The sequence below is a fragment of the Leptonychotes weddellii genome, chromosome 5 (genome assembly GCF_054177405.1).
Source record: "Leptonychotes weddellii isolate Sample4059 chromosome 5, ASM5417740v2, whole genome shotgun sequence".
Taxonomy (NCBI): domain Eukaryota; kingdom Metazoa; phylum Chordata; class Mammalia; order Carnivora; family Phocidae; genus Leptonychotes; species Leptonychotes weddellii.
The window spans coordinates 34825190-34849529 of NC_138373.1; the positions used below are offsets into that span (position 1 = coordinate 34825190).

Genomic DNA, 24340 nt, shown 5'->3' on the forward strand with positions numbered 1-24340 from the left:
AAGGGATGCTGGGGGTAGAGAGGGCACCCTTGATGCAGCCACCCCCTCCCCCTACTGGTTTTTTCTGAGCCCTTTCTTTCCTTGCCGGGCACAAACTCGTGACCCCTGCTTCCGTGCTCTGGGCTTTTGTGGAAATCCTGTCCACGTGGGCGTGAAGACGGCCTGCCGCTCTCCCGGCTCTGCCTTAGACCAGGGGCGTTTGTTCAAGACCTCCTTCATGGGTAGATTCTGTGTGTGTGTTCTTTGAAGCACCAACACACACATGAGCATTGGAGCTGGACTTGGAATTGGGGTTGAGCGAGGTGTCCCTCTTGAACCACAGACGTCTCTGGTTGTATGCGGACTCGATGTGGCCAGTGGGCTCGAGAACTCAGCCCTGACTCGCACCCGGAGGCCAGCCGTGCCAGTGTTCACACATCCGGCCAAAAGGCGCCGCAGGAAGGCAGCCCCGAGCCGTCTGGCCACTGAGCAGGTCCCCTCCACACTCGGGGGCTGAGTGGTTGGTTATTCAGGAAGCGCAGTCCATATGGTGTGTCTCTCAGCAGCTGCCCTAGAGAATGTTAGAGTCCAGCGCTTGGCTGCCCCACTCGTGTGGTTAAAGCACACGGGGCAGGTGTGTTTCCACCTGGACAGGAGCCGGAAAGCCATTGGTATGAACGGCATGTTTGATTTTATTGTTTTGGGTTTTATGCAGAGTTTTTAAAAATTAAGCTTATTTTCTCCAGTTTAAAGATAGTAATAGTAAAATTGAAGCATCCTAGAAAAGTCATTAGGCAAGACACTCCCTGCCCTAATCGGCTGAGGCCATACTCAGCTTTGTTCCCCGAGGAAGGGATAGAGCTGGGTGCACCTGTGCTTTGAAAGCGGCCTCGAGGCAGGTGTGGCAGCTCCAGATCAGATCTGTATATTTTCAGTGTCCCCAGCTGTCATCCTTCCAGTAGGGGGTCCTCAGCCTGTTTGCGTGTGTCACTGAGCATTTTACAGGCCCTTCTTTCCTTTACCTAAATGTTCTGTGAACCAGTTACCCAGAGTGAAGAGGTTAATGTCTTCTCGGGATCAACCTTGCTTGTTTACAGATAGTACATTTTTGTTGCTGTTAAAATCATGAGCTGCCGCCATCGGTGGGACCCTCCTGTTCTCTCCCGAGATCACGTGTTGTCATACCCCAGTAATACGGGCCCAGTTAGGACTGCCCAGGGCCGCCCTCTGGCCCTAGGAGGGCCCTATCCAGCCACCTTTCTGCTGCTTAGGGGGGCGGGAAAGAGCCTGCCCTACCTCCTGAGGCTGGCCGATGTAGACCGGCTGATTTCTCCTCACATAGGATAGTGTGGCTCGGGTTCTGTCCTTACCAGTGCACTGCTTACAGAGAAGGAGTAAACTAAAATAAATAGACTAATTGTGTAGTTAATGAATTTAGTGGAATAATTTCAGGGTCTTTTGATAGATTTCGTTTCCTTTGCCTTACACTTCATGTGAGCAGGTTTCAGATTAAACCATCTGAAATAGTCGTCTGCGGAGCTCATTGCCGGGAGTGGCTGGGAGTAAAGGGCGGGAGAGCCTTCACCCCGACACCAGACGGACTATGGAGGGGCCGGAGGGCCTGGCTGTGGGGCTGCGGGCTCGCAGTGACCTCGAGGGCAGGGGCAGGGCCAGGGCGTGTTCATTCTGACCCCGGCCTGGCCCCGGGCCACAGCGTGCTCCCTGGTGGGCGCGCTCCCTGGTGTGCGCGTTTACACCTGAGCTGCTCCGCCCCGAGCGAAGACCCTTTCCCTGAACCAAAGCGGCCCTGCAGAGCGAAGCCCCCGCGTGCACCTGGGCTTTGGGCACGCTGCCTCGAGGCCGGAGGGGCAGGTGCCTGTGTCAGGAGGTGCGCGCCCCGCCCGGGGCCCACACACAGGGCGGCGAGGGATTGGGGGCTCGGAGGACTCGGGCTGCCTGGGCTCCCCCACGCGCACCTGCCCGCGGCCCCGGGACAGGTGCGGCGGGGGCGGGGCCGGGCCGGGTCGGGTCGAGTCGAAGGGTTGCGTCAGCGGGGGCGGGGCTGGCGCGGGGCGAGTCGGAGGGTCTAGACGTTCGGGGACGGGGCCGGCACGGCGTGGGTGGTGTCGGTCTCAGGGTTACGTCACTCGGGGCGGGGCTGGGGCGGGGCTGGCGCGGGGCCGATCGAAAGGTTGCGTCACTCGGGGGCGGGGCTGGCACGGGTGGGCGGGCGGGTCTAATTTACGTCATCGGGGGCGGGGCCGACGCGGGGCGGGCGGGGCGCGGGCTGCGTTTGAATCGGCGGCGGCGGCGGCGGCGGCGGCGCGGTGGACGGTGAGTCAGCATCGTCAGCCCCTCGCGGTCTGGGTGTGGGTCATCGTTATGCGGAACTGGCTGTGCACCCCGGGCGAGGTGAGAGCCAACCCCCTCTCGACGCGCCTCCCTGCCAGGAGCGCAAACCCCCCTCCCCGGTTGCGCTTCCTCTCCAGGTGCGCCATGCCCCCAGGTGAGGTGCATCTCTCACCTCCCCGCTCCTTCCACCTCCCCGGTGTGCCGCCTCCCCGGGTGCACCACCCCCCTGCACCAACGCCCCCACCCCACCAGGTAAAGAGTGTCTCCTCTCCCCCCCGACCTTCCTCCTCCCCAGGTGCACTTCTTCTCATCTCCAGGTGCTGCTCATACCCGTTGTAGTTGCCTGTGTGCCGGGCCAGGTGTGACAGCCAGGGGTCAGTACCAGGTTCCTTGTAGGCTGTGCAGGGATGTGAATGCAAACATACCCTTTTTGGGAACCTGCTCTGCAGAGGCGCGCGCTGGTTCCCTGCGTGGGCGCGATCCGCGGGGCTTCTCCAGGGGGAGAGGTGCATCTTTTGCTCCCCGACGAGGACGGGGTTCCTGCCTTGTCCTGCCGGGGATCGTCGCCTGCCCTGTTGGAAATTCAGGCCGGTGGGTGAGTGGGTTTGCTGGCTGCTTCTCCATCCTGTATTAGGGGAGGATTGTCTGCTGGGGGGGCATCCGGCCCTGGCGGGGGAGCATCCCGGGTATCAGGGCTGCCCTGTGCTGGTCTTTAATTCTGTGCACTGTGCGCATTGTCCCTGTGTGTCCTTTGACCCCGAAGGACCGCGTCGCCTCTTGAATGTGCTGTGTCACGTCAGGATCTGGGGATTGCCAGGGCAATTACTCAGCAGCTCTCCACTAATTTCTCATGAACATCTGGGCGGTTCTTGGTAGTTGGGCAAGACAAGGGTTCTGGGTCAGATGGCACAGCTTTCGTAATTTGGCTCTAGATTTTGAGTGTTCAAGTCTTCTTAAAAGTCCGTTCTTTCTTTGAGAGAATATCCCGGAGCACCTGGGTTTGACTCAGAGAGCAGTGAGGTGGAGGAGGCAAGGCTCTTCCCCTGAGACGAGCAGCCAGTGTGCCCCTGCGCGCTGGCTGCGCTGTCATGGGCGGGCCGGCCCCTCTGTGTCCCCTCTGTGCCTGAGGCTGGAGGAGGGGGGCATCTCTGCTGAGTCATGGGGTGGGGGTGGGGGACCGTGAAAAGATAAATCTTTTCCAGGTGAGGAAAGGTTCCTGCTTCAGTTTCTTTTTCCCCATCTGTCAGTTTATTTGTGCTTTTGTTATTCAGAAAGTGTTTCTAGGACTGTCGGTTTAAAGCATACCATGCCTGACCTGGTGCTGAAGGTTAAGTCCGCATCGTCAGGCCTGGCTCACCTGCATGTGCAGGACAGAGGCTTGAGACCCTAGGCCAGCACAGGAAGGGTGGGTTTGGGCCTCCATCCTTGTGGCCACAGCGCAGAGCGTGGAGAGGTGGGGGCAGGGCAGATGGTGGGGGGCAGTGCTTGCTTTCAGCAGGTGAGTCTGCACGGGGTCCAGGTGCCCTCAAAGTCTGGGCCGACGTGCAAAACGAGGGTTTGTGAGGCTGAGCAGAAGCTCTCACAGGACAAGGGGCGCTGATGGAAGGCCTGCCGGGCTGCAGCCTATAGCAGTGTTGTGTGACAGGAAGAGCCGCAGTGGGGGCTGGGTCTGGCCCGAGTGTCCACCAGCACGCCCAGGGGCACGGTCTTTCTGGGAGGAAGGACTCTTGACGTGCCGGGATTGGCATCATAGGCCACTTGAGGGACAGTGCTGGTGGGGCATGAGGGGCAGTCTGCTGAGATAGCTGGAGCTTGGGGCCCTCACTGGTGCAAGTTCAGGGAGGATAGAGGGCCTGAGGTCTCTTGATGGGCTCCTACTGAGTGTGTGGGCCCTGGTGCACCAGCAAGGGAGGCTCTTACGTCCCCAGAGTTTGAGAAGCTGCTGATGCCGCAGTGGGGCCTCTTCCTGGTGGGAGGCAGCAAAGTGCACTGGGGGACGTTGGCATCTGAGGGTTAGGGCTGCCGAAGCTGGGTGTGTCTGGGCATGGAGTAGGCACTGGAGGGGCTACCAGGCTCCTCAGGGTAGGAGGGCAAGGTTGAGGGGGATGCTGCCTTTTCAAGGGGTACAGAGGCATGGGTACAAGGCTGACAAAGCTGGAGGGCAAGGCTTGGCAGTAGTTTGGGGTGAGTTGGAGACAGGATGTCAAGAAGGGGTGGGGGTTGGTCAGCGAGGGGTGGGCTTGGATGAGAGGCGTCAGGGTCTGCAATGTCTGCCCCAGGAGCAGGTGCACCCTTTGGGCAGTTCACAGTTCTGTCCGGGGGGGGGGGGTCCCAGGAGTTCTGGGCCTTTGGTCTACTCAGGAGATGCCTGTTCAAGCACCAGAGCCCCGAGAGGGTAGTTGGGCAGGTGTCTGTTCATGGCTCCCACTATTGCCGGTTGAATTATGTGTCCTCAAAAGGTAGGTCTCAGTTCTGATTTTTTTTTTTTTTTAAGATTTTATTTATTTATTTGACAGAGAGAGAGCAAGAGCAGGAACACAAGCAGGGGGAATGGGAGAGGGAGAAACAGGCTTCTTGCCGAGCAGGGAGCCTGATGTGGGACTCGATCCCAGGACCCTGGGATCATGACCTGAGCCGAAGGCAGACGCTTAACGACTGAGCTACCCAGGCGCTCTCAGTTCTGATTTCTTGTCTGAGAACGTGATTTTATCTGGAAACAGTCTTTGCAGACGCAAACAAGGTAAAATGAGGTCATTCGGATGGGTCCTAACCCAGTGTGATGTGTGTTTTTATAAGAAGAAGGTAGTTTGGCCCACATGCGGAGGGATGACCGTGTGACAGCCGAGGCAAAGGCTGAAGTGATGTGTCTACCAGCCCAAGATGGCCAGGGGTTGCCAGCAACACCAGCAGGCCAGAGCCTCCCCTGGAGCCACTGGGGGGAGCCGGCCCTACGGGCCTTGGTCTGGACTGACTTCTAGGTCCCAACAGCGAGAATGGATTTGTGGGGCGCTGTTGGAAGCCGCCTCCTGTTGTGCTTGGTTTTGGCGGCCCCAGGATGCAAATGCCTCTGTGCTGCTGGGTGTTAGGAAGGAGCTCGCTGGCAAGCAGGTGGAGGGTCCAGAGAAGCCTGGTTTGAGGGAGCCCACAGGAGGCAGGGGCTGCATAGGCCCCAGGCGGGCGGTGTCTCCCTGAGGGATTCATCTGTCCGTTGTCCCGCGACTCTCGGTTGCAGGGGCTGCTGGGGGTTGTGGTGCCGCGGCAGGCTCCCTGGCTGTCTTGGTTTGGGGCCTTTTCCCTGTGCCCCACAGAGGACCGAGGCCCCGCGTCCATGCTCAGCTCTCCTTGCCTTCTCTGCTCTTCACGGGGTGGGGCGGGGGGGGGCTGCTGGCCCGGCTGCCACCTGGCAGGCTCACCTCCTTCCTGGATGGGACCTGCGGGACCCCCTAAAACCTTTGTTGGAAGGGTGTTTCCTTTAGAGCGGGCAGGCCCGAGGCCAGGGCGAAGGGGGGGGCAGCAGGCTGACCTTGGTAGAATTCTCCTGGGGGCTGGGATCCAAAGCGGGGTGGGGGTGGGGGGCTGTGCCTGCATAGTGCCCCCGCTCTGTGCTCCTGGCCGCGTCTGCGAGCGGGCGCAGTGGCACTGACGGAGTGCACAGGTCTCGCCAGGGGGTGCAGCCCCCTGGGCTCCCAGCCCCAGCCAGCACGTCTCCTCTTCACCTGCCACGGACGCCAGAGCCAGTGGCCCGAGGACGGCGGATGTGTGCCTGCGCTCTGGGGACTTAGGCAGCATTGGGCCGCCTCCAGGACGCTGCGGTCCCCACTGGGGCCGGACCTCAAGTCTGCTCTGCACGTGTCCCGCAGCCGGTAGTTTGGAAGTCTGTCTCCCCCCGACTCTCCACCCCGTGTTTTCCCAGTAATTACGGTAAATGCTTTTCATTTGAGGAGGTAGTAGCTTCTCTGCAGCCTCCGGCAGTTTCGGCCTTCACTTCTGGATTCGAATGCAGTCGTTTGCAGTGGTCGCGGTCCTCCTGCTGCTTCCCAGCACATCCCTGGCACAGCAGCGTGTCCGACACGGCCAGGAGTCTGGGCCCAGCCGAGGGCGGGACGTGGTCAGAAATGACCAGTGGTTCTGACTTGCTGTCATTTGTCAGACACAGTTCAGGGAACTTTGACGCTAGTCCGCTGGGGGTAGGGCAGAGGCAGAAGGCTCCGGAAGCCGGGCTCACGGATCCAGAACAAGCAGGCCCAACTAGGGCCTCCACGGTGCATCCCCTGGGCTTTGGAACGGCGGTCTGTCCTGGGGGCCTGGGGACGGGGGATGCTCTGTGGCCTCCAGAGATGGTACCTGATGCATCTGATCGGGCAGCAGCGGGGGGGAGCAAGGCTCAGCCACACGGGAAAGGCCCACCTGCTCCTGGGAGGGTGCATGGTGGGGGCAGGGCGGTGTGCAGCTGACCTCCTTGTGCTGCGCCATCAGCGCCACAGGGTCTTCTGCAGACCCTGGGCCAGGAGACCGCAGCAGCTCAGGCCCCAGCCGGTGTCCTGGGAGTCACACGGAGGGCCGGGTCCTCTGGCCGCTGCTTCCAGAGTCGACCGCTGTGCAGCTGCTGAATTGAGAAGATTTGGGGGCTGGTGGGCCTGAGCTGGGTCCCCAGGGTCTGCTGTCGGGGTGGGGGTGAAGGGAGGGAGGCCCTACTTGCAGGAGAGGGAAAGTTTTGGGAGGTGGGGGGCCCCACGTTGTTCGATGCCTCTGATCCTTTAGCAGATGGGCCTAGAGCGTACCAGGGCCCCAGAGACCGTGCTAGCGCCATGGTCTGGGGGAGGAGAAGGCGGGTCTCCCCGGTGGGGGCCAGGCTGCAGTGTAGCCCCGTGCTGAGATGACGTCTGGTTCACCAGGTTCTGCTCTGGAGCTTCATCTCTGTGACGTCGGCCTCACAGCTCTAAACAGAGAGCTGGAAGAGCATGACAGTGGCGACCTGGGCCCGACAGGTAGGAGGGCGCACCGTGGGCTCTTCCCAGGGCCAGCCTTTCTCCTCAGAGCCCTGCGACGGTTCTCGGTTGGGCAGGTTCTCAGCCCCTGGCCCCTCGGGGTACCTCCGTCTCAGCAACATGGTCTCCGCAGAGAGACCCGGGCGCGGCCGCCGTGTCCCTGCGTGGTGGTCATGCTGCCCCCGCCCCGCCCGCTAACTTGGCCTCCCCCGCTCTCTGCAGGTCCAAGGTCACTGGGCGGCTCAGCACCCGTCAGCATCCCGGGCTGCCTGCCCCGCTCCCCATCCCTGCACTCGTCCTCATCGCTGTCCACCTCCCCGCTCAGCTCGCTCTCCCAGTCCCTGTCGGGGCCACTCGTCTCCTCAGCCATGACGCCCCCCCAGCAGCCGCCGGCCCTCAGATCGGAGCCTGGAGCGCTGGGCTCCTCAGCCGCGTCCTACAGCTCCTTAGGTGAGCGGGTGCTGGTGGGGACATGCCCACCCTGCATGATGTCTGTGGGGGGAGGGGGGTGGGGGGGTGTGCTGCCCTCCCACGTTCCACTGCCCTATCTCAGGGGCGGCCACCGCCTGAGGGGTCCCCTGTCCAGTCCGCTGAGGGTGCCTCAGGGCGCGAACACGGGATGGCCCCAGCTGTCACCCGTGCGTGGTGGTGGGCCTCAGGCCCTGGGACCTGTGATGTCACTAGAGACCTGGCGCCAAGCACACCGACCGGCGCAACAGGAACAGCACAAGTCCTTGTATTTTTTGTTGGGAGACGTTACCTCGTGTAACTCGTCGTATTTTAAAAGAGTATTTTAAGTATCATGTTACTCTCTCGTGCACACCCCTACCGTAGGCGACCCCCGCAGCTGCAGGGCCTGCAGACCGAGGCAAGGCGGGGCTCGGGGGCCAGGGATGGCGCAGGGACAGACCTGACTTCATGTCCTCTTCTGCTTCCAGACGCCTGAGCAGCTGGAAAGGGTGCCAGGGGCAGGGGTCACTGTCAGCGGGGCCCAGAGGTGGGGTATCAGCGCCACGGCCTGTGACCTCTCCTGTCCCCTCTGCGCTCAGGCTTGAACGGCGTCCCCGGGAGCATCTGGGACTTTGTTTCTGGCAGCTTTTCTCCCAGCCCATCCCCCATCCTGAACACCGGCCCTGCCCCGTCCTCAAGTGCGAGTCCGAACAGCGCGGAGCTGGCCCGCGTCAGGCGGCAGCTGGATGAGGCCAAGAGGAAGATCAGGCAGTGGGAGGAGTCCTGGCAGCAGGTGCAGCAGGTGAGCACGGGTGGGGGTGGGGCAGGCGCGCCCGCGAGGGGGGCACCCCGTGCCGCTGCTGCAGCCCGCCACTGCCCCGGGTTTCAGGCCTGTGACGCGTGGCGGCGGGAGGCGAAGGAGGCGAAGGAGCGGGCCCTGGCTGCAGACAGTGCGCGGGACCTGGCGCTGCAGAAGAAGGAGGAGGTGGAGGCCCAGTTCCGGCGGCTCCGGGAAGAGCTGGAGGGCCGGGGGCTGCAGCGCTGTGCTGACCTGGGCGCCGTTCCTCTCCCCAAGCTGCACTCCCTGCAAAGTCAGCTGCGCCTGGACTTGGAAGCCGTGGATGGGGTGAGTCCTGGTTCCGGCTCTGGACGGCCCCCTGGTCTTCCTCACCAGACCCCATCCGTCCCCACTGCCAGCTCTGCCCTCCGAAGACAGGGTGTGCGCCCCTCCCGCCCCGCGGGGTCGGAGCCGGAGCGGCACCTCACAAAGGTCGCCCCCCGGGGTCCCTGGGTAGATGTCTGCCTGCCTCCACCCTTCACCTTTGCTGCCCTCGGCTGTAAATCCCTTCCACACCAGGGCCTGTTGTGAGACCTTGGAGCATCTGGAAGGTTCCACGGCCCTCACACGCTCTTCTCCTCCAGTGGCCGCTGAGGCATAGTCCCCCAGGCCTTGGCTGCTCTTGTGGCTGGAGGCCCGAGTCCCAAGTCAGGGTCCCCACCAGCCCAGACCCTCAAGCCTGCTGGCCACAGCGTGTCAGTTGGGAGCCTCTATGAGGGCCTAGCCCTTTGAGGTGGCACCTGCTTGGCCGCCCCTTCCCACGCCGGTGTGGCAGCTCGGCTCCTGGCGTCTCGTGAGGGCTCTCCCGCCCCCCACCTTCATTCTGGGGGCGTCCCTCGGCCCTGACTTTGCAGCCGGGGCCACATTCCCCGATGACCCATGACGGCCCATCCGTGGCTTTCCCGGGGCCTCGGTTCCGCTGGAGGCCGCCCGACCCCACCACCACCCGTGTCTCGCCCTGCAGGTGATCTTCCAGCTGCGAGCGAAGCAGTGCGCCGTGTGCCGGGAGCGGGCCCGCGGCGCCGTCCTCCAGCCTTGCCAACACCGTGTGCTCTGTGAGCCGTGCGCCGCGGGCGCGCCCCCTTGCCCCTACTGCGAGGGCCAGCCCCTCCCATGGTGACTGCTCCGGCGCCCCCACCCCGGGCTCCGGCCTGCTTCTCTCGAACCTCACGGGCGCACCCCCAGAGCCCACCCGGCCGGCCCCACGGGCTCGGGAATGACGCACTGTGACCCCGCCAAGCACTTTGTAAACCGGGGGCGTTAGACATTCTGAGTTGGTATAAGCTGCTTTTTAGGTTCGTGTTTTTTTAATATGCGATAATGCGAAGCTTTGTATGTGAACTGTGAACTTACACCATCTCCTATCAGTTTATTGTTAATTCATGGTATGGTAAAGGTCTTAGATTTCTTATCCTGAAATTAGTACTTATGAAATGAGCGTTTATCTAGTAGTGAGAAATGCCTAGGATTTTTTATAGTTTTCAAATTAAGTGCAAATAGTATTTATAGCAGTGATACCGAAAGACACATTTAGAGGTTTTTAATTTTGTGAAAGGGACTCCTAATTGCGTACACACGCACATTAATTGGAGTTTTATATTCCAGGACCATGCAGTGGCGCTGAGCCCGATCGTGCTCCGTGACCTGCGGCCGCTTTTCTAAGTGCCTGAGCCTCGCACGAGGGGCGGAGGGCGCCCTTCCCTTGGGTTTGTGTGTTCCTCTGAGGGGAAGTGCGGCCCAGGGCCCCGATGGCGGAGGCTCTCACATTAACTTCACAAAGCCGTGCCTGAGCCTCTGTAGCTTCGCAAGCCTGCTGGAAGGGTGTCCTGGCTCCCCCTTGGGCGGCCTGAGGCCAGAGGCTTGCCCACGGCCGCTCCCTGCAGCCGGATGGACGCCAGCTTGCAGGGGTGAGGCTTCCAGGCTGCAGGGTAGCCTGGCGATTACCGGAGCCACCCCGGTGACCCCGGGCTTGCAGAGAGCGCCTGGCCGTGGCAGAAACGCTCCTGAGAACAGGTGTGGTTTTGGTGAGGACTTGAATCTTCTCTGGTCTGCATTGGGTCATTTTTCCTAGAAATCTGGGGAGAAGCAAAGGATGTCTGTAGTTGACCCAGACTTTGTTCTCCGTGCGGCAGCCGTAGCTGGCCCTCTGGCCTGGAAGTCTCGGCCCACCCGTGGCTTTGCCAAAGACGTTTAATAGCATTTTGTAAAGTGCAAAGTGGCTCGGTAAAAATTTTTATCAGTAACCAAATATTTACTATAGGTAAAGGTTGAAAACCTTTTTTAACGGAAGACACACCAATAGCTCTGTTTAAAGGTGGATCCATGACGTTCTGCAGCTAGTCCACTACTAAAGGTGACTATTGAGTTGGTTTTAGTGAATCTACTTTGTTTTTAATGATAGTGATGATTAGCTCTTAGAAATGACATATTTTGTGCTACTGTTACCACCGTTTAAAATTATTTTTATTAATATTTATGCACTTGTTTCCCATTTCAGGCCTATGGTCTTCTTTGGGAAACGACAATGTTTATTACCAATAAGTAGCCTAGACGTTTTCAAATTATAAACAATTAAGGACAGTTAAGCTTGAGGTCTATGTATAAGCTACTCTGGTCGGTTCTTGTTGTGCAGTGAGAGACTGGAGCTGTGGCGCCGTGGGGACGACCTCCCCTCCCCCCCCACCGGTACGTGCGCTGAGGCCAGGTGTGCTGCGAGGACCCCCAAGAATCTCGCAAGTGGAACTCTTAGGGCCCCCAGGGGACTGCTCGTTGGGTCCTCCACACCTGTGTCTTGGTGGCCTAGGCCCTCCGAGGGAGCCTTCCCTGCCCCACAGGCATTCCGGGGCCTCGCCGTCCTCAGTTCGGCTGTCGTTCTGCCTCTTGGCTCTCGTGGTCTCGGTCCAGCCTCCGCTGTTTGTGTAACTGGGGTCGCAGGAGACCTCGGCTCAGTGTGGATGCTTCATGTGGATTAATTTATGGAAGCCTCGATCTAGGTTTGTTCTGAGTATTTAGATGAGAATGTTACTGGAATGGAACTTTCTTAACCCAGAAGGTAGTATTTATAATGCGTAATCATTTACTTGTAGTGAATTGTTTCAAGTTAACACTTGTTTAAATTTTTTTACACTACAGCATTTATGCAATGGTTTACAGAATTCATGGAATTATTTTTATCAGTACAGGAATTAAAACTTTGCATCTTTATTTTGTCACCTCTTTGAGCTGAGCCTGAGAGCCCACGGGGCCCTGAGGCAGAGGAAGTGGCCCCCACCTGCCTCCCCTTCCTGCCAGTCTCGGGTCACAGGGCGTTCCCACGCAGTCCTGGGTCGCCTCGGAGTGGCTCCGCTGTCCCGTCTGGGGGTGTCTTGGGGCCCACGTGCTCGGAGCTGGAAGTCTCTGGCAGAACAGTGAGCCGCCGGGGTCAGCACAGGGCCTGGCCTGCAGGCAGCAGGTCCCCAGGTGGGCTGGGGCCCCGCACGGGGCACGACTCACCCGCAGGCCTGGTGTAGGGGATGCCGTGCTGGATCAGCATGCTCTTCAGTCTCCTGAGCTCCTTCGCCAGCTCTTTATGTGCCTGCAACACAAGAGTTCCGAGGGCAGGGCGTGCGGCCCCGCTTGGGCCAGGTACCCTTCCCTGTCCCTACCTCACGGCAGCTCTCTATGGTCTGGAAGGCCGGGTCCTTGGCACCTCCTTCCAGCACCGATTCACCTTGTTCTGGGGTCTTTAGGTAGCCGGCATCCTCAAAAAGCGCCCTGAGCCACTTGTCATAGCCCTGGCAATGGAGGAAGAGGGAAGAGCCAGCTCGTGGCTGCGCCACGCCCGGGCAAGGGGGTGCCCGCCCTGTACCTCACCGCCTACCTCACCTGGGCGGTGATGAGCTCATCAGCCAGGTCCTGCTCCAGCTGGTCCCACCGCTGCTGCAGGGCAGGGGGCAGGGCCGGGTACACTACAATCCAACAGACGCCCACTTAGCCGAGCTCCCCTGCCCCCCACCTGCACCCCGGGCTGGCCCCAGGGTCCTACCCAACAAGGAGTGTGGGTGGCAGACAAGAGGCGTCTCGAACGTCAGCGCATAGACACAGGTGCTCGGCTCAGACACGTGCGCCAGACGGCTGCTTTTCCCACAGGTAAGCTCCACCTGTGGGGAAAGCCTTGGTGGGCAGGTTGGGGGAAGCTGGGTCCCCGCATCCTCGGGCCCTTCCCCCACGGTCCCACCTTGCTCTGCCGGCTCCGGGAGCGGCAGGAGTCGCCGTCCCTCATCCACATGCCCCTGAAGGTGTTGTTGGAGATTTCCCACTCGTTCCAGATGCTGAGGGAGAACAGCACGTGAGGCGGGATGGGGGGGCACCAGCCCAGGGGCCCGGGACCACCTGCCTGCACACCCCTGGCTCACCCCAGGATCCCACTATAGGCGTTCCAGCGGAAGGTCTGCTCATGCTGCGTCACGTTGCGAAATGGGCAGAACTCGTACTTGTACCTGGGGGCACAGATGCGTCGGGGGGGTCCTGGCCCCCACCCCCCGCCAACACCTTCCCTCACTCACGTGGACTCCACCAGGCTGAAGCACTTGCCAGAAAGCCTGAAGAGGTGCGCAGGCCCTGGAAAAGAGCACAAGAGGCCAAGTCGAGCGTGGAGTGCAGGTGCGCGGACAGCCCACAGGACTAGACCTTCCAGGGAAAGGCAGGTCGGTTTAAACTTGAGATAGGAGCACAGGAGCCTGCCTGATGTAAGGAAAACAGAAGAACCAGAAACCGGCTGAACCAACCTTACAGGAGTTCTGGAGCACAGAGGGTGACCACAACCAAATAAGTACCAAGCCACCTTCAAGCTGGTGGGACCAGTCCTGGGGTGTCTGTACTTGCCACCACCCCCAATGTGGTCATGAGCAGCAGGCCAGCTTGTCTGCAACTTCCCAACAGGCTGGAGCTGACCAAGGACTGGTCTCCGCTTTGCCTAACTTGGATCTCAAGCAGGAAAGGTGGGCATGGCTCACGAAAGCTGCAGGGGGCACAGAGCCGTGCAGGAGTTTGGGGCAGGAGCTTATGGGGGGACACCGACGACAGAGCAGTGGGGGGAGATGGGAAAGGCAGGCCTTCGAGAGCAGCCACATACACAGCTGATGAGGAGCCCCAGCACAGAGCCCTGTTTTCCACAAATTCTCACAAGGCAGCAGGAAAACATGGCTTTAACCAAGGGAAAGGTGACAAAACCATCCCAGGAGCAGCCCAGAGGCCGGACTTAGGAAAGATTTCCAAACAGTCTTAAATATGTTCCAAGAACTAAAGGAATACAGACAAAAACATATTACAGGAAGAAACCAGAAGAGAAATGCTGGAGCTGAAAAATACAAGCCAAGTAAAGAAGTTGCAGGAAGGGTCAACAGCATCTGAGCAGATGGAAGAACCAGTAAATGGCCACGGAGCTGTGGGCACCACATGGGAGCCCCGGCAGAAACTTCCCACTGGACAGAAGACGTGAATTTACAAATCCAGGACGCTCACTGAACTGCAAGCAGGCGAGGCTCCGACCCTCACCGAGACACACGAGAAGATTGTGAGAAATCCGAAGACCGTCACACGTAGGCAACGTCCCTGAGCTCATCGGCGGGGCCCCGCGCACATGGCGTGCGGGCCAGAGGGCAGCTCAATTGTTCTGCATCCAAAACAACCCTCCCCACGGAGGCGGAGCTGAGGGGTTCCTGATGGCTGTGGGGTGCCCGTCCAGACGGAGCAAGTTTGTATGCTTCTCCAGTAAACGTGAATCCACGGCCAACCTGCACGGCCGGGAGGGTCAATCTATGGACTCCAGAAGACAGATGCACGACACAGCATCACAAGCCTTTGCTGATGGCACCCAGTCCAAGGGGGTTGCCAGTGGGATCGGTGACCGGGCTGGGGGAGGGGCAGAGCTGACGGGAGCGTTTGTATGGGATATGACAGTTTAAAAAATTCATAATAGAATTTAGTCATTTCCAATGTTACTAACCCCTGTGGTTTCCACAGAGAAAATAGACGTGGGATATACACAAGCGGAAATGAGACTGAAATCAAGCGTGTCGCCTGGAAGAAAACGTCAACGGGGTAACGCAGGAGAGGAGGGACAGAGAAGTCACAAAGCTGAGCCACTTTGGTTCCACAGGGTCTGTCCTTTCAAGTACATTCTGAGGGTATGCACCAGCCTGGACCTCACCGCAAACAGACCAGACCCTAAGCTGGAAGTCGTTAGGAGACCAAGGATGCTCCATCCGAGTTCTTACTAACCTGAGATGGGTTATACCCACGTGCTTTCCTTCCCGATCACAGCAGGAACATGTGTAGAGGATGCACAAATGTGGGAGTTAGCATCTTAACCACTGCGTCAAACAGGAAATCACAAGGGAAATGAGAAAACACTCTGGGACGGACCAGTGACCACAGGGTTCCAGAGCTCACAGGCACGGTGCCAGCAATGCTGAGGGGCTCGGACATGGGCGACAAACCAGACCCTGAGTCTTTACACCTTCCAGAACTAGACAAAGAGCACACTGAACCCAGGGCTAGCTCAAGGGAAAAATCATAAAAGGTTGGAGCAGAGGCAAAAAAAAAATCAGTAAACCCAACACCGGTCCTTTACGAAGATCAACAAAATCGATGAGTCTTTAGCTAGATGGACAGAGAACCCCACACACTGAAATTCCTAAAATGAGGTATGAAAGGGGGGACGCTGCCAACTCTGCAGGAACAAGACAGGAGAACAGGATGAGAAACATACTCCAACAAATTGACAACCTTCGTGAAATGGACGCATTCCTAGAAACCCAACTGATCAGCCGTCCTCACATGTTCCCAGAGCCTCCGTGGCCAGCACCACCCTGGGACCAGAGTCACGAAGATCCATCATGAACACGAACGCAGAAAATCCTCAACGAAAACACCAGCAGATGCACTTCAACAGCACATTAAAGGGATCCTACACCATCACCAAGTGGGGTTCATTCCCGGAATACGAGGACGGTTCAACATCCAACAATACAATCCGTTAACAGAAGGAAGAGGGGAACCCCACGGCCACCTGGCTGTTGCAGAAAGCAGCACCTGACAGAATTCAACCCCCCTTCATGACAAACACTCCACAAACGAAGAAAAGCAGGAAAGCAGCAGCACAATGGAGGCCACCGAGGCCGACCCCACAGCGCGCCCTGTGGGCAGTGCAGGGCGGCGCGAGACCCGACGTACTCCTCAGATCCAGGAGATGAGGACGCGCTCCGCACTGTGCTCCCTGTTCCAGCACCGCACTGCAAGTTCTAGCTGGAGCAATTAGGCACGAGAGAGAGAAAGGCATCCAAATTGGAAAGGAAGAAACACAACTCTGTTGCCAGGATCGCGTGTGGAGAAAGCAGAGTCCACAAAAGTCTGTTCCCAATGTTGCAAGACACGACACTGACAAACACCAGGTGTGTTTCCCTACACTAACAATCCAGAAAGGAAATTCAACAATTCCATACACAAGAGTATTGAAAAGAAAAACAGTGGGAATAAGCCAAAAAGGCAAAATACTTGTACAAACTACAGAATGCAGCTGACTAAAAGATATAAATAAATGAATAGAAGCCCTGTGTTCACAGATAGGAAAACTTAATCTTAAAATGTGAATACTACCCTAAATGACCTAATTCAGTCTGTATCAAAATCCCAGTAACATTTGTTTGCAGAAATAGGAAAACCCATCCTAAAATTAAAATGGAATCTCAACCCCAAACAGCCAAAACTATCTTTAAAAGAACAAAGTTGAGGGACGCCTGGATGGCTCAGTCGTTAAGCGTCTGCCTTCGGCTCAGGTCATGGTCCCAGGGTGCTGGGATCGAGCCCCGCATCCAGCTCCCTGCTCAGCGGGAAGCCTGCTTCTCCCTCTCCCCCTGCTTGTGTTCCCTCTCTCGGTGTCTTTCTCAAATAAATAAAATCTTAAGGAAAAAAAAAAAAAGGAACAGTTGAAAAACTCAATCCCTGATTTCAAAACATGCTTCAAAGCCACAGACTGAAACAGTGTGGTGCTGGTGTGCACACAGGTGGGGTGACGGAGCCCAGAGCCCACAGACGGTCCTGAACATCCGTTCTTATGATCTGATATCAAGACCATTCAGTGGGGGAAAGGGCCATTTTCTCAATAAATGGTGCCGGGAAACAATAACCAGACGTAGAGGAAGGAACCGGAACCTTACTTTACACCATATACAAAAATAACTCAAAATGAATTTGAGGCTAAGCCTAAAAAGCTTAGTAGAAAAACAGGAGAAAATCCTTACGACATGGGCTTTGGCAATGACTTCTTGGCTATGACCGCAAAGGCAAAGCAAGTGAACCAAACTGTATAGAGTGAGGAACATGACCTTGCAGGAAAAATCCCTCTTACGGATTTAAGAGCACGAACTTTCATGAGTTAGTGGTAACAGCCCTTGAGAGTTCTGACATCCTCATCTGTGTAGGGAAAAGCAAAGGACAATGTGAACCGTATCAGAGGCCACCGTGGCTGACAACAGGCCGACCCTCCCGCAGGGCGCTTCAGAGCCACCCCAGTGTCATGGACCAGACGACAGGCATGATGAGGGATGACCCAGCAGCTGCGAAGTCGGGGCAACACAAGAAGGCAGTGGGCCCCGAGGATGAGCCCCCAGGGGTTTCCTTCTCAGGGCCACCCCCAGGAAGGACAGCAGCCCCAAAGTTCAGAACAGACGAAGAGTAACTGCTGAAAAGCATTTACAGTCAATGTTTTCGGATCAGCCCTTCAATTCTTTAAACCCGAAGAAAAAACATGTACTTGACACAATTCAGCAGGTGCCACGCTGCCAGGCCCCCGGACACGGGTGCAACCCTACAGTGCCCTCCTCATGGGGGTGGATACACTTCCTTGGTTCACTGTTTTTTGCTGCCCTTACTGAGCACAAAACTGACAAGGGAAATCATGGAAATGTTTGCAATTAGACAACTATAGAAAAGAAAACCCTCATTTTCAAACTCCAAAACTGCAGGTGGTGTCTGAGAACCAGTCGAGCACACACGTGGCTTTTGGAAAAAAAAAAACAGCACTGGTTTACAAGTCAAGTTGGGGGGCTCCTGGCCACCTCAGTGCGAGGAGCTTGCAACTCTTGATCTCGGGGTCCTGAGTTCGAGCCCCATGCTGGGTGTGTAGCAGTTATTTAAAAAAGTAAATAAAATTACGGGGCGCCTGGGTGGCTCAGTCGTTAAGCGTCTGCCTTCGGCTCAGGTCATGATCCCAGGGTCCTGGGATCGAGCCCCGCATCGGGCTCCCTGCTCCGCGGGAAGCCTGCTTCTCCCTCTCCCACTCCCTCTGCTTGTGTTCCCTCTCTCGCTGTGTCTCTCTGTCAAATAAATAAAATCTTAAAAAAAAAAAAAAAGTAAATAAAATTAATATTTTTACTTTCGGAAACTACAAGTTAGATGAGCCGTTTGGCTGTATCTGGGAGAAGGCAGCTGGCTTACTGTTGTGTGTGTGGTCTTGCTTAGAAGACATTTAATGTCTCCAATATTTTCTCATGGTTTCCTGCTAGAAAAGACCGAGACAGCCTCCTCCACCCCCTTGGGGCTCTCCCTGCCCCACATCGGGGTGGTTCTCCCTGCTTTGCTAGGACATCAGAGCCCTGGGCAAACAACTGATCATTCTCAGTCTTCCATTCTCAGTCTTAAAGACACAAAACCAAGATCAAAGCTCACGTTCTGGAAAACATGGGAAATTTGCACATGAACTCTGGGTTCTGAGTCCCATGGAATCCCGTGTGACCTGCCGCCCGCTGGGATCAGTCCTGAGCTCACCGGTGCCCAGGGTCCGAAGGTCCGAGCACTCTCTTCTGCTGACCTGTGTTGCTTTCAGCTCTTCTAAATCCACGATTAACTTACATTCCCTTTTAAATTTATTTGACACAGAGAGAGAGACAGCGAGAGAGGGAACACAAGCGGGGGGAGTAGGAGAGGGAGAAGCAGGCTTCCTGCCGAGCAGGGAGCCCGACGTGGGGCTCGATCCCAGGACCCCGAGATCATGACCTGAGCCGAAGCAGATGCTTAACCAACTGAGCCACCCAGGTGCCCCTACATTCCCTTTTAGAATTATGACTTGCTAAAAAAGATTACTTTTATCATAATGATGGGAAATTTTTTCACAGAACTTTTTTTTTTTTAAAGATTTTATTTATTGGGGCACCTGGGTGGCTCAGTTGGTTAAGCGACTGCCTTCGGCTCAGGTCATGATCCTGGAGTCCCGGGATCAAGTCCCACATCGGGCTCCCCGCTCAGCAGGGAGTCTGCTTCTCCCTCTGACCCTCCCCCTCTCATGCTCTCTGTCTCCCATTCTCTCTCTCAGATAAATAAATAAAACCTTAAAAAAAAAAAAAGATTTTATTTATTTATTTGAGAGAGAGAGACACAGCGAGAGAGGGAACACAAGCAGGGGGAGGGGGAGAGGGAGAAGCAGGCTTCCCGCGGAGCAGGGAGCCCAACGCGGGGCTCGATCCCAGGACCCCAGGATCATGACCTGAGCCGAAGGCAGACGCTTAACGTCTGAGCCACCCAGGTGCCCCTTCACAGAACTTTTTTCAGCTGTATTTGTTGTGTGCTTCACGTGCTCAAAATAGTGGTTTTTTAAAAAATTCAGTAAGAGATTGGAAACTGCACTGTAACTGTTGTGATCTTTGTGCTCATTTTCACTTTAAATTTTAAATGCCAGACTTTACAAAATAGCTCATCTTCAATAGAACCATTGGGTCTCTCCCAGATACTTGATTTTAATCATTAGCATAGAGAAAATCCTTGCACTACATTATTTTCATAAAACTCAAGATTTTCACATTAAAGGTTTTGTTTTGGAAGAAATACTAGTGGCTTTTAAAAAGCGAAGCTTAATTAATAGAATGGGCTTTTCCTGAGACCGCTTTCTCTGTGTCTCTCACCGCACGGCTCTGGATGAGAGTTAAAGTCACCTGGTAAATAGTGAGCCCTTTGCTTACCTTTCCTAAGGCAACCTTTGGACACCTGTTTTGGAAGCCAGCTTGAGTCACAGTAAAGGACACACACATTTAGGTGGGGAGGAGTGGTAAAACTGGAGAGTTGTGTCTTAATTACATGAAAATAGCTCTAGAATATTTCATAGGAAACTATTTGAGCTGCATAATCCAAACACATCAAGCGTCCAGTGGGACTATTTTTATAAATGTACACGTCTTCATGGGTCAGAACCCTTCAGTCTGTAACAAATCACTCCAGATGAAAGCCATCTCTCAGAAAAGCCTCGCTCTGTTGAGAATACATGCTTTAAAGCTTCAGACTGAAGTAGAGCAGTGCGGACGGGAGCGGGCCTTCCCCTGGCTGAGGGCCATACTGAAGAAAACTGCTCACACCCTTTCTTCTGCCCAGTAGAGAGTTTTGTTGTTTGCCCACTCAGCATTTTTAGAGATTGTACATTTGTTCAATCACGTTAGTTGGTTTGGGAATAAACATTTTCTAAAAAGGGATAGTCCTGAAAAATCAGTGTCTCAAGAGTTTCTAGTCACTAGAATGGACCCAGCCCAGGGTCGGCAGCCCCATGGAGGCCCCACGCCCCCAGCACCAGCTCCCCGCTGCACGTGCAGTGCCCAAAGCACCGCCGGCTTTGACAGCGGTATTCTAGCACCTTCTTTTCACATCTTTGGAAACAACTACATTAAAAACCTTATTAATCAGGAGGCCTGCAAAGATTAGGTTTGCTTTCTGAAGAACAGTCCAGTGAGGTGGCTGGAGAGGCTATTTCTGCCTAACTTATGTATGCCCTATACTTCCCGGGCACACTTTGTAGAAAAATAGTTTGAGCTTTGGTACATTTTGAGCAAATGGGGCTCGTTTAAAAATCTTAGAATAATTTAACATTCACCCTTTATACCTGTTTTGAAAGCCTTTACATTTTTGTTGGGTAATTTTTAAAAAAAATTTTGTTTGAGAGAAAATGCACATGTGGGGTGGGGCAGAGGGAGATGGAGAAACAGACTCCCCGCTGAGCAGGGAGCAGTCAGGTAATTTTTTCCAAGCCATGAATATAATCTATTAAACCATGTTTATGCTACCCATTCTGTTTTTCAGTTGGAAAAAAAGATGTTTGTTAAAAATATTTATGAAGAAGAGTTTAAATATTTTTAATCTTAGGAGCACCTGGGTGGCTCAGTCGGTTAAGTGTCCAACTCCTGGTTTCAGTTCGGGTCATGATCTCAGGGTTGTGAGACTGAGCCCCGTGTCGGGCTCTGTGATGAGCATGGAGTCTGTTTAAGTCTCTCTCTCTCTGCCTCTGCTCAGCCCCTGCCCCCTGGCTTGCTCACTCTCACTAAAATAAATAAATCTTTACATATATTTTTTAATCTTAAAAAAAAACAAAAAGGGGGCGCCTGGGTGGCTCAGTCGTTAGGCGTCTGCCTTCGGCTCAGGTCATGATTCCGGGGTCCTGGGATCGAGCTCCGCATCGGGCTCCCTGCTCGGCGGGAAGCCTGCTTCTCCCTCTCCCACTCCCCCTGCTTGTGTTCCCTCTCTGTCAAAAAAAAAAAAAAAAAAAAAAAATGCACCACAAGGCAGCGCAACACTGCCTACGAGCTCTGCGGGGCTCCCTGGCCCAGCCCTGCACAGACACATGGGGGGAGGCCTGCAAAGCCAGAGACCCAGCAGGGCCCAAGTGTGGGCTCAGATCTGTCTGAATAGATCATGCTCTTCAAAGGAGCACAGCCGAGCCCGCGTCAAGAACTTACTCCTTACTCCAAAAATATGAGACATGTGAGCACGCAGGCAGTGCGACCCACACTGGAGAGAAAAGGAAAACCACTGCGGCTCAAGCCCCACATGGCACAAACGCTGGAAGCAGAAGAGAATTTTAAAGCAGTTATTACAACATGTTCAAGGGAGTAAAACAAAACAGGAATAAACAAAGTCTCAGCAGTTATGTAGAAAATAGAAAAAAGAACTGAAATTCTAGAAATAAAAAGGTCAGAAATAATTAGCAATTTAAATCGAATATATAAAACGTGTACTCATCTTGACCGAGTGGGGTTCATTCCAAGGATACAAGATTGGCTCAACATTCAGAAATTCCCGCTAACCACTGTATAAACAGCCCGAAAAAGCGAACTCTCTGAGCATCTCAATAGGTACAGAAAAGCATTTGACACAATCCTATTCATTCGCATGGTGAAAACTCAGCAAGCAGGCAGGAGAGGGAACCTCCTCTCCCGACCAAGGGGGGACGCTGGAGCCGACAGAGGGATGCTGAGCAAGGAGCAGGGAAGGGAGAGCGGCTCTTCAGCAGCACAGGAGGCCTGGCCGGTGCAAGACACAAGAAAAACAAACGAAAGGCACCAGATTGGAAAGGAAAAAAAAAAAAAGTCTTTATTCCAGCGAACTTGAAGAAGAAATGTTAAGCACCACAGGAACGCAATGAACAAAATTCAGAATGTGGTAAACAAATGACCCAGTTTCTTCAATAAAGAAATTGTGAGCAAACAGGGAGGGGAGCTATAGATCCAAAGTCCATGAGGCCACAGCACACGGAGCAGAAACGCTGACTTGGACAAACCAGCTCTTAACGATGTGAGACCATTAGAAACCTAAGGCACTGACAGGATTTTTATCGAAGGAATTAGTGTTTTTGTTTTCTTTTTTTAAAGCGTGAAGAAGATAATGTGGCTATGCCCTTAGGATGAAGACGCCAAAATATATACAAATGAGCTGAATGGTGAGAACAGAGCTGCGGGGTGAGGGCTGAGGCTGAGTGCCGGGACTTGGGGCCTCATCGTCCTTCCCTCCCACTTTCCCACATGCTCCAAATCGGCCCTATCACAAAACTGTTTAAACTCAAGTAAAAATCGGGGCACCTGGAGGCTCTGTCGGTTGAGCGTCCGATTCTTGATTTCAGCTCAGGTCATGATCTCAGGGTCATGAGATCAAGCTCCAGGTGGGGCTCTGGGCTCAGTGAGGAGTTTGCTTGGGATTCTCTCCCTCTGCCGCTCTCCCCGCCCACCCCGCTCTTGAGCGCTTTCTCTAAAATAGATGATTCTTGGGGGCACCTGGGTGGCGCAGTCATTTGGCGTCTGCCTTCGGCTCAGGTCATGATCCCAGGGTCCTGGGATCGAGCCCCGCACCGGGCTCCCTGCTCCGCGGGAAGCCTGCTTCTCCCTCTCCCGCTCCCCCTGCTTGTGTTCCCTCTCTCGCTGTGTCTCTCTCTGTCAAATAAATAAAATCTTTAAAAAAATAAAATAGATGATTCTTAAAAAACAAAACTTAAAAAAAAGGTTTTAAAGTTAGTGAAAATCGAAGGTGAAAAAGATGCATGGCAGGCCCTACCACTGAGCACAGGCAGAAACATCTGACCCAAAGTGCTTGTCGAAGTGATTAGCAGACACAGACGTGCTCAGCCTCGCACCACACAGCTCTGACGTCTGTCTCTGGTTGGACACATCCTAAAATGAACTGCATAAAAACTCAAGCCTCACCCACTCATTTCATGTTACTAGTAGTATTGTTATTATAATCCCAAAGCTATTTTCTGTAATTATGGGAGTTAGCCAGTAAATATACTTATGTGATTAAGGAACCCAGCTTTTCAGTGTTAGAAAAAGAAAACAACCCCAGCCCTGTAATACTACATTTCAGTTGGAAACTTAAAGTCATATGGATCTCCCAATATAAACACATATATATGTGTGTATATGCTTTTTGAAATAATGAGACTTACAAGAAGTTGCAAAACTCCTACTCCACGGTCCACGTACCATCACGCAGCCTCTCCCAATGCTTACCTAGCTCTGGCTCATCACCTCAACTAGGACACTGACCTAGGCATGACAGAATCAATTACGGGCCATACTCAATTTCAGTTTTTACATGTACTCACCAATAAGAACAGTGATACACACAACACCACGGATGAGTCCCAGAAACACGAGGCTGGAAAGAAACCAGACACGGGAACATATGCTCTGGGACTCCATGTAGCTGGAGGCCAAGCACAGAGAAGACTCATCTACAGTGACAGACACCAGAAAGCGATGAGGAGGAGGATGTGGAAAGGAACACAGTCATTTTCTGGTTGATGAAATTGTTCTACACCTTGTTTTGGGCAACAAGGACATGGATGTGATCAACTGCCACATTTCATCAAACTGAATGTGTCAACTATAGCTCAATAAAAAGTTTCAAATGAGCCGATGATGATCTTCAAAAAGAAAAGAGGGGAGAGGAAGGGTATTCTTTGTCAGAGGCCATCTGCTAGGAGATGCAGCTGCATGAGAGAGGCAGAAAGTAGGCACGCACTCTCCTCCTCCCTCGGGGTAGAACGCAAGACTCCTGAGCACAGCGGTCACTCAGAGCCCAGGGACGGCTCGCAGCCCACATGCCATGAGCAGAGGCAGAAGCCCGTGTGGACAGCGGAGGGACCCTGGCCACAAAGCACTGCCCTCCCACATGAGGCCACACATGGTCCACTGCCTTGCTAGGAAAGATCTGTGTCCAGACTGCTGACCCTGACCACCTGACAGTAATACAGCTTCCCAGCCTATCTCCCCACTCACGGAGCACACACCAAAGAAAGGAGAACCAGGCAAATGACCTAAACCAGAGCAATCCAGGAGGTCATTCTGTAAGACAACTGGCCCGGACTCCTCCAAAGTCAAGGTCATGAAAGCCTTTTTTAAAGGGGGTACAGTGTAAAGGGACCTGTTCCAGATTTAAGATTACA

General features: G+C 54.9%; 2 protein-coding genes across 12 annotated transcripts in view; one reads left to right on the plus strand and one right to left on the minus strand.

Annotated features, from left to right (window-relative positions):
• UNKL (unk like zinc finger) overlaps positions 1-11811 on the plus strand; it is a 34785-nt gene extending 22974 nt beyond the window's left edge. For 7 of the 9 annotated variants that reach the window (XM_081820375.1, XM_081820376.1, XM_081820377.1 and 4 more), the window contains 5 exons: positions 7227-7319; positions 7542-7769; positions 8369-8571; positions 8659-8895; positions 9572-11811. In XM_081820375.1, coding sequence (XP_081676501.1) covers positions 7227-7319; positions 7542-7769; positions 8369-8571; positions 8659-8895; positions 9572-9727 — 917 coding nt within the window. In that variant the 3' untranslated portion in view covers positions 9728-11811. Of the gene's footprint in view, positions 1-2288; positions 2392-2747; positions 2927-7226; positions 7320-7541; positions 7770-8368; positions 8572-8658; positions 8896-9571 lie in introns of those variants that run through there. The other 2 variants (XM_031037537.2, XM_031037536.2) reach the window with 2 other exon arrangements.
• The window catches only part of GNPTG (N-acetylglucosamine-1-phosphate transferase subunit gamma), a 15558-nt gene continuing 2270 nt past the window's right edge, over positions 11053-24340 (minus strand). Inside the window, exons 4-12 of one of the 3 annotated variants that reach the window (XR_004078426.2) lie at positions 13152-13206; positions 13002-13085; positions 12824-12917; positions 12632-12746; positions 12472-12554; positions 12252-12380; positions 12100-12181; positions 11821-12003; positions 11053-11607 (exon numbers count right to left, since the gene is read on the minus strand). Coding sequence is in view for 2 of the 3 variants with exons in the window: in XM_031037538.2 (XP_030893398.2) it covers positions 11906-12003; positions 12100-12181; positions 12252-12380; positions 12472-12554; positions 12632-12746; positions 12824-12917; positions 13002-13085; positions 13152-13206 (740 nt within the window). In the remaining variant the exon portion in view is untranslated. Of the gene's footprint in view, positions 11608-11792; positions 12004-12099; positions 12182-12251; positions 12381-12471; positions 12555-12631; positions 12747-12823; positions 12918-13001; positions 13086-13151; positions 13207-24340 lie in introns of those variants that run through there. The other 2 variants (XM_031037538.2, XM_006741951.3) reach the window with 2 other exon arrangements.